The sequence below is a fragment of the Pygocentrus nattereri genome, chromosome 15 (assembly GCF_015220715.1).
Source record: "Pygocentrus nattereri isolate fPygNat1 chromosome 15, fPygNat1.pri, whole genome shotgun sequence".
Lineage (NCBI taxonomy): Eukaryota > Metazoa > Chordata > Actinopteri > Characiformes > Serrasalmidae > Pygocentrus > Pygocentrus nattereri.
The window spans coordinates 28,927,526-28,941,934 of NC_051225.1; the positions used below are offsets into that span (position 1 = coordinate 28,927,526).

Here is a 14,409-nt window from a genome sequence, read left to right on the forward strand (position 1 = left end):
ACAAATAGGGCTTAAAAATGCAGGGGAAAAAAATTACATTTGGAAAAAATGTCCAAAGATAATAAAAATGCTGCACATAGGTGAATTACACATTTCAGATGACTTATAGAACGTCTGTGTTATAGAACAAACAATATGCCATCAGAAAATATGTACCACTAATTTGGCTATCTAGAGTTACTGAATGTTGATTAAACTTTTTTTTTTTTAAATTACATATGATACATTAAGGCTTGTTATTCAGTAACTACAGGGATTTTAATGCAAACTGGCTGAGCTATTCTTAGGTCAACTTAGGTTTAAGTATTGTGTTCCTGTCTAGACAGGGAACTGAACTGCAGGGCAAAGAAATTGTCCAATAAGACCACTGTGAGCCCAAACTTCCTCCTTGTAAATCCACATTCAGAGCATTTGCTGTTTGCGTTGTGTTGCGAAATGGATGTGAGGCTGCAGTGGAAGACTGGCAATGAAATAATCCTCTGTGTTAGTGCAAAGGGCTGCTAACTCGCCAGCCATAAACAATAATGACACAAAAGTGAACATAATTACGTCAGATAATTATTTACTTGTGGCTGTATGAAAAACAGCGTAATGACTTAATTTATTTTAACTTGAATATTTTCCAACTTCTTTTTATCCCAAAGCATTAAACAGCCTGTTTTTGTTGCTGTGCCTTTAAGGCCTGTAAATGAGCTGAATGTAGGCTGAATAGATTAAGAGACCCTTATTAGTCCCACAACAAGGACATTTTCACCTCTGCATTTAACCCATCCATGAAGTGAAACAACATATACACACTAGTGGACACACATACTAGGAAGCAGGGAGCACACCTATCCACAGCATACGGGGAGCAGTTGGGGGTTAGGTGTCTTGCTCAAAGACACCTCAGTCATGTACAGTCGGCTCAGGGGATCAAACCGGTGACCTTGCGGTCACAAGGCTGGTTCCCTAACTTCCAGCCCATGACTGCCCCAAGCCATAGCAGAGCCTCCAAAAACAGGAAAAACTCGTCAATGTTCAATTACACGGAAATCTTTAGTAGGAGGTGAAAGATTTGCATGTGAATGCAGAGAAAACTGAGCTATGGCCATATGGCATCACAGAAACAATTTGGGGAACAAGACCATGTGCTGCCACCAGAGGGAGGCAGAGAGCAGCCTTCCACTCTCAATCAGGGCAATTCTGAACAGCTGGTCAAGCTGTACTACAGGAGCTCTCTGGAGTTACTCAGTGCTCAGTCTTGGATTGTCTTTGTAGTAATCTGATAAAGGCATAAAGCCCCCTGTGTTTTTCTTGTTTTTCCTGCTTCCCATCAAGCCCCCTTAAGTGTGTTTCTTAGGGATTGTCAACCCTTTCAAGCCTACCTTAGTTTTTAAGTTGCTCTTTGGTTTTGTTGGGAGAAGGAAGAAGAGAGAAGGAAAAAAGATTAAAAAAGATAGAAGGAAAAAAGATAGAAGGAATATTTCTTTGCCCTGCTGAGCAAGTCCTAAATTCCTCTTCTCGATTGTGCAACCAGGTTTTGTTCTATAGCTCATCTGCTTAGGCACTGGTCTCTGAACCATGGGGTCATGTTTCAAATCTACCACTGAGTGACTTCTTGTTTGATACTTTAAATTCTGTTTTCTTAAATAACTGTGCTGCGAGTACAGGCCTCTGCAGCTGGGTCAGTTTATGACACAGGTGAGTGGCTTGCCCTGTAGTGACCTAGTCCCTGGGGATAGAGGACTGTGTTTAGTCCCCACAAAGGGCCTGCCAGCCCTCCATTTCCCACATTCTCCTCCTTCCTGCCTCCACGCATTATACTGCTAATTCAAAAATTCAAAACAGACTGTTTTTGCAGCTTGGTTTCCATATATGGACCATTTTAACTGGGGAGGAAATGGTGCTTTTTTTTGAACAATTAGAAATGTTTAACCTTTATATTTACATTTAGGGTAGTTCAGTTTTGGTTTTTTTTGCCCTTTAAAGTACCAACAAAAGAACTATAATTGTACTCAAGTAAAAGAAGTATGACTCAAAGTGCTATTAAAGTGAAAATTGTACTGAAGTAGAGCAGTAAGAGTAAATGTACCCCATTTTGTTCCACCTGGTTCAAACTGTGCTGCTGTTTCACCTGACAGTTACAAACAAGTCTGTGATGAATTGGTCCCCGCCCCCCTAATTTCTACTGGCAAGGGAACCATACAGTTCCTGAGAAGGGTTTGCTGAATGTGGTAACCCTTTTTTCTGGAGTGCCAGGCATACTGAACAAAGATGTATGGGCGAAGCTGGAAACAGTGCAAACCATTAACTGTCAAAAATGATTACAGAAGTGTCGCATGTCATCACTAAAAAACAATAGCTACCATATTTTTAAAAATTACTCGTTAACTAAAATAGCTTGCTTTACTAAACCAAATGAGTAAAACCAAATGAAAACCTCATGAGGCTCCATGACAGAATCCAAATCTACTTTTGTGGGTACCTTGTATAATAAGAAACAGACAGAGATGGTGTATGATCATTTGTATGATTTTCAAAGTGGAAAGGACAGACGAATAAGATTTTGATAATGTACAATAGTGAAATCCTTTTCAAGCTGCCTTGGCTTCATCATGTAGAAGTTAGGTAAAGCACCTATGTTCTCTTTGCCTTTGTTTTCTTTGGGTGACCGAGATGATGTGTGGGCAGAACCTTAAGATCAAAGTCCTAGCAAGGCCTGATTAGGTGTGAGTTAATAGCAGTATTGATGACTGGCGCACAGGCAGAAAGATTTATGCACATCAACAAATGGAAATCAAATAATGCAGAATTTCATCAGTAACACTGTAATGACAGATGATTTTAGATCCAGAAATGTAATCTAACACAGTAGCTTGGTGCTTTTTCTTTTCTTTTTTTGGCAAGGCTTTATTAGTTGTTGTGCTGCCATCATGCGGTCTAAGCCTATAATTTTAACAACATTCGTGACTATTTCTGCTATAAATAAATAAATAAAATAAGGAAATAAAGGGGACTGCTTTATCTCACAACACTCTTACCCTGGTCTGCAAGTGTATTCCACGGTAGCTCCAAACACAAACTCTGTGTCTCCTTTGAGTACAAAGTCTCCATTTGGCGTGTCTCCTGGGTGTCCACATGGCCTTTCTGTGGAAATTAATTTCATATGCAATATGAATTCTCTATCTTGAGTCACATCGCACTATTTGTAACAGAAGTATCCAGATATACTTACTGGTATACTATACGGTATACTTACTTCTGCACTCTCTGCTTGTGTCTTTTATCCATACACCCTTGTCACAGATAAGTTTAAGGAATCCAACGTAGCCTGTCTCACAGTTCACTCTCACTGAATCTTCGGAATTATACTTTTCAGCGAGGCGACTTTTTTGAATATTTGGAAAGTTGAGCTCTTTCCGGAAACATTCTGGAAAGCATAAAGGAAACTTTTTGCATTTTGACAACTACAGAATATTAACAATGTGGGAAAACGTTGTTACAGTAAGATTCTTTCATTTCAATTTAATTTCATTTAAAAATCTTCATAAAGTACTTTCAAAATTTAAATGTAAATCTCTCATCAAAGCTAAATAAATAATTTAACATTTGAAACAGCTTCTGAATGAAATGTGACTCATGCTCAGTTCATGAAAATACATTGTGACAAAATTCTGCAGGCTCACACGTTCACAAAAGATTACATTTGTATCATAAAGAATACTAGCCACCTATGTCAGATTGCATAGGACCTAGTATTTCTTCCTATATTATGTATGTAAGAAACTAAAATATTTCATAAATATGCTCCCAAACTATGCAGGTATATACAATGGGCAAACAAAGTTATCAATGCAACAATGAAACTTTTGAAGTCAGTAAGAATTGGAAAGGTCCACAGAGGTAATTCTATAATGTGGCACAAAAAATAAACTGCTTTTATAAGCACCTTACCTTGCGCTGAGGTGAATGAACAAACCAAAAGGGCAAAAATGAAGCTTTTGACAACTGCTTGCATTTTAGATCCCAGCCTTGCAGCACGAAGACTCAGCACTGGGAATCTCTGGGTCTTGTTTTTGATATATTAACTGCGTAGATCACTGTGTGGATCAATGTGAGTCCTCAGTTAATCATTTATCAGAGCTGAAACAGCCCTCTGCACACACTTGGGGTGTTTCTTCAACAACTGTATGAGAACCTAGATTTCTTCACTACTTCATCAGATGTAGAAGTGTCTGATATAGTTAGAAGGGTGATGCAACACCTACAAAGCTGTCGGTTTTGAGAAGTAAAATGTTAGGAGTCATGTCTGTGTGTGCAAGATTTCTGCACTACTTCTTCATTAGATGTTAGATGTGTTAAAGTTAAGAGGATGACTGCAAGAATAAGCTTCAAGTGATGCAACATGTACAAAGCTGTCAGTTTTGAGAACTGGACTGTAATGAGTCATGTCTGTGTGTGCCAGATAGGGATAAGGTTTTAGGAAATGTTAAAAAATAATTTTGAAATACCAAACCCTCAAAGGTTTTACCTTAGGTGTATACATAACATACAAAACAGTTATTTGGTATAAATATTACTATTCTCATGTTCTTAGCATGACAAAATCCATTTTAAGACTTAAATTCCATCTTGAGCGTACAGAGACTGTCTTACAGCATACACAGACATGTACTTTATACTAGGCCTATCACAATCATGAAATTTTAGGTGACTATTACCATGAATAATTGTGTTTATTTAAAAAGACAAACTGATTTAAAATGCAAGCTTAAAATGATCAAATTGGCTGACAAGCTATGCCACTTTGTCTTTGTCAATAGCACTTAACTGTAGACAGAAACAGCTTCAGCTGAACTTACATTTCTCAGCGCTGCTCTCTGAAGCGGTTAAACCACCAGCCAGAAGTTAGAACCATTTTTGTCTTTGTGAAACCCATGATAGATTTCAGTAAATGTATTTTCTTCTTTCTTTTATTCACATGAATTTGCGTGATAAACTGCTGAAAACACATTCAATTCAATTCTGTTTTTTGTAATGTAAATATGACAGATTAAACACTGTAGAAAATAACTGCAAATTGCAAACCACTCAAATAATGGTGATCAAGCTATTAAATAGTGATAAAGCATTGAGAAAATGCCAGAAAATACCACATTTATGTGTGTATAACTTATTTCCTTTTCCAAAATCAATTGTCATTTGCCTGGAAGTACTCACAACTACATATAAGTGTATCTATTATCACTCCTGTTGTCTTTAAATTTACTGACATCCATCATCCTTATGGTCGAACTGACCCCAGCAATTCAAACCTCTGGGAAATATCAAAGTTCTCATGAGAATTATGTTTCCCCTCCCCTATTAAATGTGAGGTATCAGTGGTTCTCACACTACTGTAGGTGTATTTATGTTAGGTCAGTGTCCTAAAACAAAGCAAAGTTTATTGAAGATTATAAAACTGCATGTTATTGTGATCAATCTCTCATTCAAAGCAAATGTGCATAAATTGTTGATATTTGTTTTATACAACTAAAACAGCAACTGACCCCCAAGAACACTGATGTGTACAAAATGTATACAGGACATTGAAAATGTATCATCGTCATCATTCTGTTAATATTATGTTTATTCATTTGCTCACCCTGTTGTTATGTTTACCCAATTCAATAAATATGAAGCAAAAAAAAGTTTATCATTTTCTTTATATTAAACACTGAATGGGGTCTGAATGAACCAAAAGATAATAGGAGGATTCATTTAATTCTTGGGTTCTGCAAAATGAAAACAGTTGCATTTCACAATTATTAATAAATTAAGGATCGGTTTCCTAGACAGTGACTAAGTGTAATCCTGGATAACATTTTCCTATCAATGGAATATCAATTCAGCTTGCTGTGTAGTACAGGACTAGGCTTAATTCATGCCGGTAGCATAACATGGGAATTCAGCTACTTTACGATGCACCCACAACTGCTGACACAGGTATTTTACTAAGCACACATGGCTTGTATAATTTCCAATAGAATGTGACACTCCAGAGCAGCTGCGCCTGAACTAAAGGTCACCATGCTCAACTCCAAGCGTAAGCCGAGGAATACAAAGACCCCTGCCATTGGGCTGTGGAGCAATGGATCTGTGTTTGCTGGAGAGAGGTAGCTCTGTCTGTTACGTTCTGGATGAGCTGGAGTGGTGTTTGTAATCCAGAACTAACCATCCAACATCAATGCCTGACCTCATTGAGGCTGTGGTGGCTCAATGCAATCCTCACAGCAATGTTGCAACATCTAGTGTAGAGAGAAAAATGGAGGCTGTTACTGCAGCAAAGTGTACTTTACTATGAAATTAATACAAACAAATAACCTTGGATACATTTCTGACGGCTAGATGAATTCAGTCCTTCAGTCGTCATCTAGCCGAATTCTCGATCATGGTTGAATCGACCTGCAGTCCGACTGGCTAATGAAATTTCCCCTCCTATTTTCTGATTGACTAGTTAAAGTTTTCATCTTGCAATCTGATTAAAAAGCTTAATTATGTATCTTGCACTCTTATTGATCAGCTGAGTTTTAATACTGCTCTTTAACTGGCTATCTGAATTTTCCCTCCTGCGATCACCTGAAAGGTTATTTGAATTATATATTTAAAATACCCATCCTGCTTTCTGATGGGCTATTTGAAGTTTGCCTCTTGCTTTCTGACTGGACATTTAAACTTTCCCTCTTGTCATCTGAATGGTTACTTCAGCTGCCATACTTGTTCTGCTAGTTGTATTTTCAATTCTGCAACCTGACTGGCTAATTTAATCTTTGCTCTTGCAATGAGATTAGCAAGCCTAATTATGTACTCTGCAATCTGATTGGCTAGTTGAATTTTATTTTGACATATCATTTAACATGTTGTCACAGAGGTTCTCAATCTCTGTCATAAATTACAGTTCCTGACTAATTCATCTTGAAATATTATTTAAACCCAAAATTTGACTTTACATTTAACATGCGCATGTTCATAAATACTGTACATCTCCAACAACATTATCAGCCTATGATTTGCAGACATCATTTTTATTAACAGCATTTGCATCTTTGCTTTCAGCTGCAAAAGTACAAGCAGCTTGTAAATAGAGGGTCAATATCCTTTTGGTTGCACGGCTAAATGATTACCAAACTCCAGTAAATGGCCCCATGTCACTTACGAAAATCACTGTTTATTTAGTGATAGATAAGCAAAGCTTTAGTTCAGGTCTGTTTTTGGACCATTTTGAGAAACTCTTTGGACATGCACTACTCATTGGTACCTTTAGCACCTCAAATAAACCCCCTTCTTCTTTCTTCTTTGGTCAACAGTGAAGTGATTCATCCAGAACATCCAGATCTACAAATTATAGAGAGCACAAAGTAAACCAGAAAAGGACACAAACCACAACAAAATCTGTAAGAGATCATTGTCGCTCATGAGCTAAGCCTGTGACGATTTAAATGACAGTTTGAGTGAAAAAAAAACTTTTTGTAAATTAAACCTGTAAATGGGACAGACTGTGGGTTTTTGGTGGGTTTTGCACAAAGTTCACATAGACTTGGACTTGTGGCAAAGTATAACGATGCTGGAATTATTCCAACCAGGTCCTGCGCTAGGAAGCCCTCTTTGCATTTTACAGGTCTTTGTAATGAGAAGAACACTTTTACTGTACAAACAGTAATTCAGGTTTCATAAGTAAAAAAGAAAATGTGTTGTTTAATTTCTAATCAAGAAGTCCCAACTGAAAAATAACAAATGTAAATTCAATTGTCAATCTTACAAATAAATAAACAAAAAAATGCTCATACATGTAAGAAACAAATGTATGTATGAAGATTTTAGTGGTCAGATTTTTAAAAAAGAAACTGAATTGTCACGTGTTACCCTGGTAAAGCCAAGATGATTTTAACATGTAATTTCCAAATTTCCAAAACAAGTGAGTATTCAGAATAAGCACCACTTATCATAAAAGTTAATAAATTAATAAATCTTTTGCTATTCATTCATGCACAGGGGTGTCAGCAGTATTTTTGGGCTGCCAAAATTTCATGCATGGACCCCTTGCTGCACCTCATTTGCCTTAGCAGAACCTGCCATAACATTAAACATGCCACATTTTCATATTTCACCACATTTTCACTTTTGTCATGCTGTCTTGTAAGTTACATGACTTCAAATCATTGCACTGCATCTAACTGTAATGTCTGCTAAATGCTACAACAAGCATAGCTCTTAGTGAACTGTGCTTTTAGTATGTACTTCTATTTGACAAATTTACTCGTATGCTATCACAGAGCTTGCTCCCATGTTCACTTTAGTGTTAGGGGCTGTCACAAAAAGGAAAAGTTATACCACCCCCAGTTCACCACTGACCACAGCTAATTTCCACGTGGTTACCCAAAATAAGAGCACCTCACTTTCATTAAATGTTTTAAATTTCAGTGGATGAGAGAAAATCCCATCTTAACACAAAACAGAGAGTGTATTGCACTACTGAATTCTGAGGGGCAAAAGCTCAAAAATGCAGTAACTTTGCTATAAGACATGGGGTTCTGTTTAGATAGCTCTGCATCATTCCACTTACAGATGTTCCTCAGTCCTCCAACAGACTATGACTTTCTTTCTGCAAAGACATTCTAAAATGTCCTGGTCAATATTACTAAGTTATAATTAATGATTGTATTGTATTGTAATAACTGTTCAATTCTTTAATTAAGTACTCACTACTGCTATTATGTGTCACTGTATGTATAACAGTAAACATGGAAAAGAGAAAGAAAATCATAAAATAGTCTGAGCTGACCTTTTAAGTCACCAGTGTTGTTTGTTGTTGTTTAAATAAAAAAAACAAATAAAACTCATTTATGGCTCGTTTTTACATTACTTTGCTGCCTCAGGCTTTTATTTCTGGGATAAGGACCCAAAACATCCCTCAAAAAGCACCCAAGAATGGATAAGAAGAAAACTGGATCATTCTGACGTGGCCTGCTGAAAGTGCTGAAATCTTAACTTTTCTGTTTAGTCATCATGACAATTTCAGTTAGGACTGAATTTAGGACAGTGGCTTTTACGAAATAAAAGTTCATATGTTGTATCCATTAACTCCAGATCAAACAGTATTAAAGAAACATCCTAACTACACAAGATTTCCTAAATTCTGTCATAACTTTAAGACAAAGCCAGTGGCCTCCTTAACTTCTGTTTTCATAGTTTTTAGGCAACCGTTTTAGGTAGCAAAGTTCACCATAAACGTAATGATATGAAATGTACATAAATATATTTACATAAATATTATTAATCTCCAGTTTATTGCAGTTTAGTTTTGTTTTGACCTTTTTATGCTGGTAACAATACCTGTCTAGCTAACTAACCTACATTTTTAACATTATTTTGATTACACGTTTATGTTTCAGCTGTGCCTGTATGGTGGGTCGCTAGGTAACAGAAAAGCCAGTTGATTGTTGACTTCCCTCAAGTAGTTTTATGATTTCCTAACTGGAGAAGGGATAAAATGCTGTAAGATATATTTTGCTTCTGTAATACAAATTTGTGAAAAGCATCATAGCCTCTCAGATGTTAAGACAAAGTTAAGACAAAAAAGGAAGTTTCTGTAATACAACCCATAATCTGAATCCAAAGGAACATCTGTGGAAAAGGGTTGAAGTTGAGAGAAAGCTATCAAACCTGAGGGAAATGTAGCAGTTTGTTTACAAAGAGAACTGCTACAGAGCATGCTTGACTGCAATTATCTCCAAAGGCTGTACTACGCAATATTAAGTCAAGGGTGCCAATTTTTTTGTCATCCCATTTTGATTCATTTTATTGTTTAAAATCATCATAATAATAATTGTTAAGTGTGAAACAAAGAATGGTGAACATCAAATTCTTTGAGTTTTAAGTTCCAGAAAACATCTGGAGTGCTAGAACACCGTTGTGAGGATTTGACTGGTACTGAGGTACTGATGATCAGTTCTGGACTACAATCGCTACTCCAACTCATCCGAGCAGTATTTAGAATTTAGAACCATTTGTTACCGTGTTTGCACACTGTGAAAATATACCTCTGCATTTAACCCATCCGTGCAGTGAAACACCCACATACATGCACATTAGTGAACACACACTAGGTGTGTGATAATTATATTTTGTTATTCAGTGATGGGGGGGGGGGCATCCTACCCACCCACCCAGAGAGAGCAAGGCCAATTGTGCTCTCTTGGACTCCTGGCCACGGACAGCTGTATCACCAGGGATTGAACTTGTGATCTGATAGGGCCAACGCTTAGACGGTTGCATCACTTGGGAGTTCCATTATGTTGAAATCTTGATGCCATCTAAATATTGATTTCTGTTCAGTTGTTGAAGCCAAGAGTGTTATAGCTGTAATCAGTTGGGGGTGCTAATGTTTCATAATGCACTGTATACTAATTCTCATTGCTGACCATAGATGGTTATACAAAAAACATTTGCTTGCACTCTGTAACATGTTCTGCAAGGAGGTGTTGAGTGGACAGGCACACGTCTCCAATTTGCTCTAAATTAAAGATAATATCAGATTTAAGGACTGGAAGTGATTTGTGGATCATTTCAATGCCATGCTATTAATAGTAGTTTGTGTGTTGTGTGTTTAAGGATAAAGTAAAATAATAGAGCAAAAATAAACAATGACAGACAAAGTTTCAAATTTCTTATAAAGTAAAACTTCTTACACATTTACGTTGTTGCCTCTCCTTTGCAATTTTTTGGAATATCTATTTATCTAAAACATAACATATTCTTCTGTCATAATTGTTATTTTTTATTAAACTCTGATTTACAAGATGCAAAAATGTTCTCACCTGTCCGCCCTTCGTTGGAGCTGCTGCCTCTTTACTTCAGGTGTTCATCTACAGGTTGAAAATGAAAAGTATAAAATTATGATCAATGTGACCCTTTCACTGAGATGAATTATTGTAAACAACAATGTATAGCTTAAACTAAAACTACTACTAATTGTTTTGAAATAACAATGAGACATATGAAAACACATACCTGTCTGTAACACTATGCATTATTATGTGGTATTATCTCTTTTGCTGGTTTACATTCTTACCAACTCTGAAGTTTCTTAAAATTCATGCTTCCATCAAGATAGCTGGCTCATCAGCATAGGCGATACTAGAGATTTATGGATGAGGCTAACCCTTTACTAAAGGGGTCTGGGAGCATGTTCCCCCAGGAGGATGTCTTTTAAGGGCCCCAAAATGTCTGTTCATCATGAAACATTTAGAGCATGTGGAAAATAAAAAAAGGCTTTTTGGTCAAGTTGGCACAGAAGATTTGTTTCTTCAGTGTATTAAGCACAGATCTTTTACAAATTAAACACTATATCTATCCACCTACACAGATCAGATATCAAGTAAAGGAATTAAGCAAAACAATACTATCTCCTCTCTCTTAGATAAGCTGCAGGTCCTAAATGCACTTCAAATGCACAGATTATAGATTAGTACAGGCTCAGTTTGTGCAACCAGACAGAGTGTGATTTTCTTCTGTAGTTGTGCTTAAATGTTTAATAATCTGCATGACATGGTCATAGTGACATCTGCCAATACATCCCCTATGCCGCTTCTCTCTCAGGGTCGCGAGGGGGGTGGGATGGGGTTGCTGGAGCCTATCCCAGCTGTCACTGGGCAGAAGGCGAGATACACCCTGAACAGGTTGCCAGTCCATCGCAGAGCAGACAGACAGACATATACATACACTCACACTCAGGGGCAATTTACCATGTCCGATTGACCTGACTTCGTGTCTTTAGACTGTGGGAGGAAACCCACACAGACAACATGCAAACTTCACACAGAAAGGACCCGGGTCGCCAGGCTGGGGAATCGGACCCAGGCCCTTCTTGCTGTGAGGCGACAGTGCTCCCTACTGCAGCACCGTGCCAGCCCATCTGCCAATAGAAAAATGATATTTTCACATTTCTTTTAAATGAAGCTGTATGAAGTGAATAACCTTTTCTACCCCTTCTCCCCCCATCACCCAATGTGATGCTAGTCAGTCCAGACGTCTGTTAGCTGGCGTAACAGATGCATTCGACTGTCCTGTGACATGGCATGAGCGGCAGTACGAAAAGAAGCGGTGGCTGGTTTCAAAGGTCTCGGAGGAAGCCTGTGCTGCCTTCACCCTCCTAAGGCTGATAGCATTGTGTGATTGGGGGAGTCATAATTAGTGGGTGGAATTGGAGACGATTAAATTGGGGAGAAAAATCAGGTAAAAATCCCAAATAAAAGTATTCATTTTGCCCGAAAGCTTCACTGAAACACTCTTTTTCTGCTCCTTCAGCTGTCAAGTCTCCTTCAGTTTCTTTCTCTCCTTCTGGTTACTTGTGTTTAATACGGTTGCTGTTATTAAAATCAGATTTACAAGAACTCAAGGATCAATGAATTCATATTTTTGTTGAATCTGGCAAAAATCGTCTCTGACTGGCCTTTTATGAAGCTGCCACCTCTTAATTAGCTTAGCCAATGTTACCGTCCACATATTAAAGAATTCAGGAATATAAAACTACATTACACACAACATCAGTATTATCTGGATATATTAAAAACAATATGTGGCTAATAAAGGTGTGATTTCTTTAAAATATTTGACAAACATGAAAACAAATATTTTTTTTTTTCTTCGTAAAATAGTAAAAATAGTTGGCTCTTAAGCCAGCTAGGTTAGCTAACTAGCTAACGTTAGCTAACATTTGTGTTTTATGGCCTAGCTAAAAATGTACTGACCACAGTTCGTACAAATCCAAATTGTAGGTAGATATTTTCTCTCTGTAACTAATTACGGTTTCAGACTGTATATTATATATTTTTAAATAAGACATTTTGGTCATTTCAGTGAACTTTCAGCTAAAATCCTGTCCCAGCTTTAGCGGTTGCCGACGTACGTTACTTCGCAGGGTGAGTAGCACCAGAGATCCGCCCCCAGGTCTGCTATGATTGGCTTACAACTTACAAGGAGTGATATGATTGGCTGACCTGGCGGTGCCCCTTTTCTCAGGGCTTAACAGGATCGCCCCCGGGTAGTGTTGGATTGCAGGAGCAGCAGCGCCTCCCTTGGTTTGCGCCCTGCTATCACAAGCATAGTGTGACCCTGGAGACACGACGGCACAGCTGGATGATGAAAAATAAATACACTGGCCTAGAGATGCCCTTGTTCATCAGTTAGTGGCCTATCCTCGTTCCTTTACCTCACGTATATAGAACCATAAACGCCCAAAAGAACCCTTTGCATGATTAAATGGAGAGTTCTTCAGACTGATTTAGAATGTGCTGTACATGGTTCTGTAGACCCTTTTTGAATAGGGTTCTAGCTAGCACTAAAAAGGGTTCTACTATTGTTACAAGTCAAGCGTGTGGCTAAAATCTGGTTACAACTTTGGCGCTTGTACAGCTTTGTGTACAGAGTAACAGACCCTCCCCCAAGCCTGATTGGTTTACAATTTACGAGGTCTGATATGATTGGCCGAGCCGTGAGAACGTAACTAAATAATAAAGAATAAACGGACAAACTGTTGATGACTAGAGCTAAAATGGGAGATTAGCAGAGCGACCCCCTGAGTTTTGGAGCATTTCACTGCTTCTTCCTTGAGAGTTTTGTTGCCTTTTCAGCGCCACCTGAGGTTTTTTCTCTTGTGCTACTGCTGTCCATCCTGGTTCACCGCAGCGCGGAATCGGAACATGCGAATCTCGAGCTTGGACTCCATAGCCGAGTGTGTTTTTAGCCAACCTCTTAAGGAGGGGCTGCGGATGAAGCTACTAAATTACTACAAATACAGACTGGGTTGTATCGTTGACAGTTAATCGCTGTGCTCTTGTGTGTATATGCATACCCTGTCCATTTTATAAGCTCCACTTACCGTATCTGATGTGTGACTGCTGGAATGAGAATAGCCCACCAACCAAAAACATCCAGCCAGCACGTTCTTGTGGGCAGCGTCCCGTGAGCCCTGATGAAGGACGACCAACACAAAATGTGCAGCAACAGATGAGCCACTGTCTCTGACTTTACATCTACAAGATGGACCAACAAGGCAGATGTGTCTCACAGAACTGACAGCGACTGGGCACAGAGTTAAAAAAAAAAAAAAAAAAACTCCAGCACTGCTGTGTCTGATCTACTCGTACCGGGACAACACACCACCACATCAATGTCACTGCAGTGCTGAGAATGATCCGCCACCCAAATAATCCGCTCTGTGGTGGTCCTGTGGGGGCCATGCCACTGAAGAACAAGATATAAGGGAGCCACCAAAGTATGCAGAGAAACAGATGAACTAGAGTCTGTAAATGTAGAACTACAAAGTTCACCTTTATGGTAAGTGGAGATGATAAAATGGACAATGAGCGCAGAAACAAGGAGGTGTAC

General features: G+C 38.3%; 1 protein-coding gene and 1 long non-coding RNA gene across 2 annotated transcripts in view; both read right to left on the bottom strand.

Annotated features, from left to right (window-relative positions):
- LOC108438779 (complement factor H) overlaps window positions 1–4,144 on the bottom strand; it is a 37,329-nt gene extending 33,185 nt beyond the window's left edge. Inside the window, exons 1-3 of the mRNA XM_037545079.1 lie at window positions 3,937–4,144; window positions 3,242–3,412; window positions 3,024–3,129 (exon numbers count right to left, since the gene is read on the bottom strand). Of these exons, the coding sequence (XP_037400976.1) occupies window positions 3,024–3,129; window positions 3,242–3,412; window positions 3,937–4,000 (341 nt within the window). The 5' untranslated portion in view covers window positions 4,001–4,144. The remainder of the gene's footprint in view (window positions 1–3,023; window positions 3,130–3,241; window positions 3,413–3,936) is intronic.
- A 949-nt stretch (window positions 4,145–5,093) lies between these two features.
- Window positions 5,094–14,041, bottom strand: LOC108438786. Its single transcript, XR_001858717.2, has 4 exons — window positions 13,901–14,041; window positions 10,839–10,886; window positions 7,280–7,356; window positions 5,094–6,269 (listed from the first exon to the last, which is right to left on the bottom strand). It is a non-coding gene; the product is annotated as an uncharacterized LOC108438786 (long non-coding RNA).
- Between the last annotated feature and the right edge of the window lie 368 nt (window positions 14,042–14,409).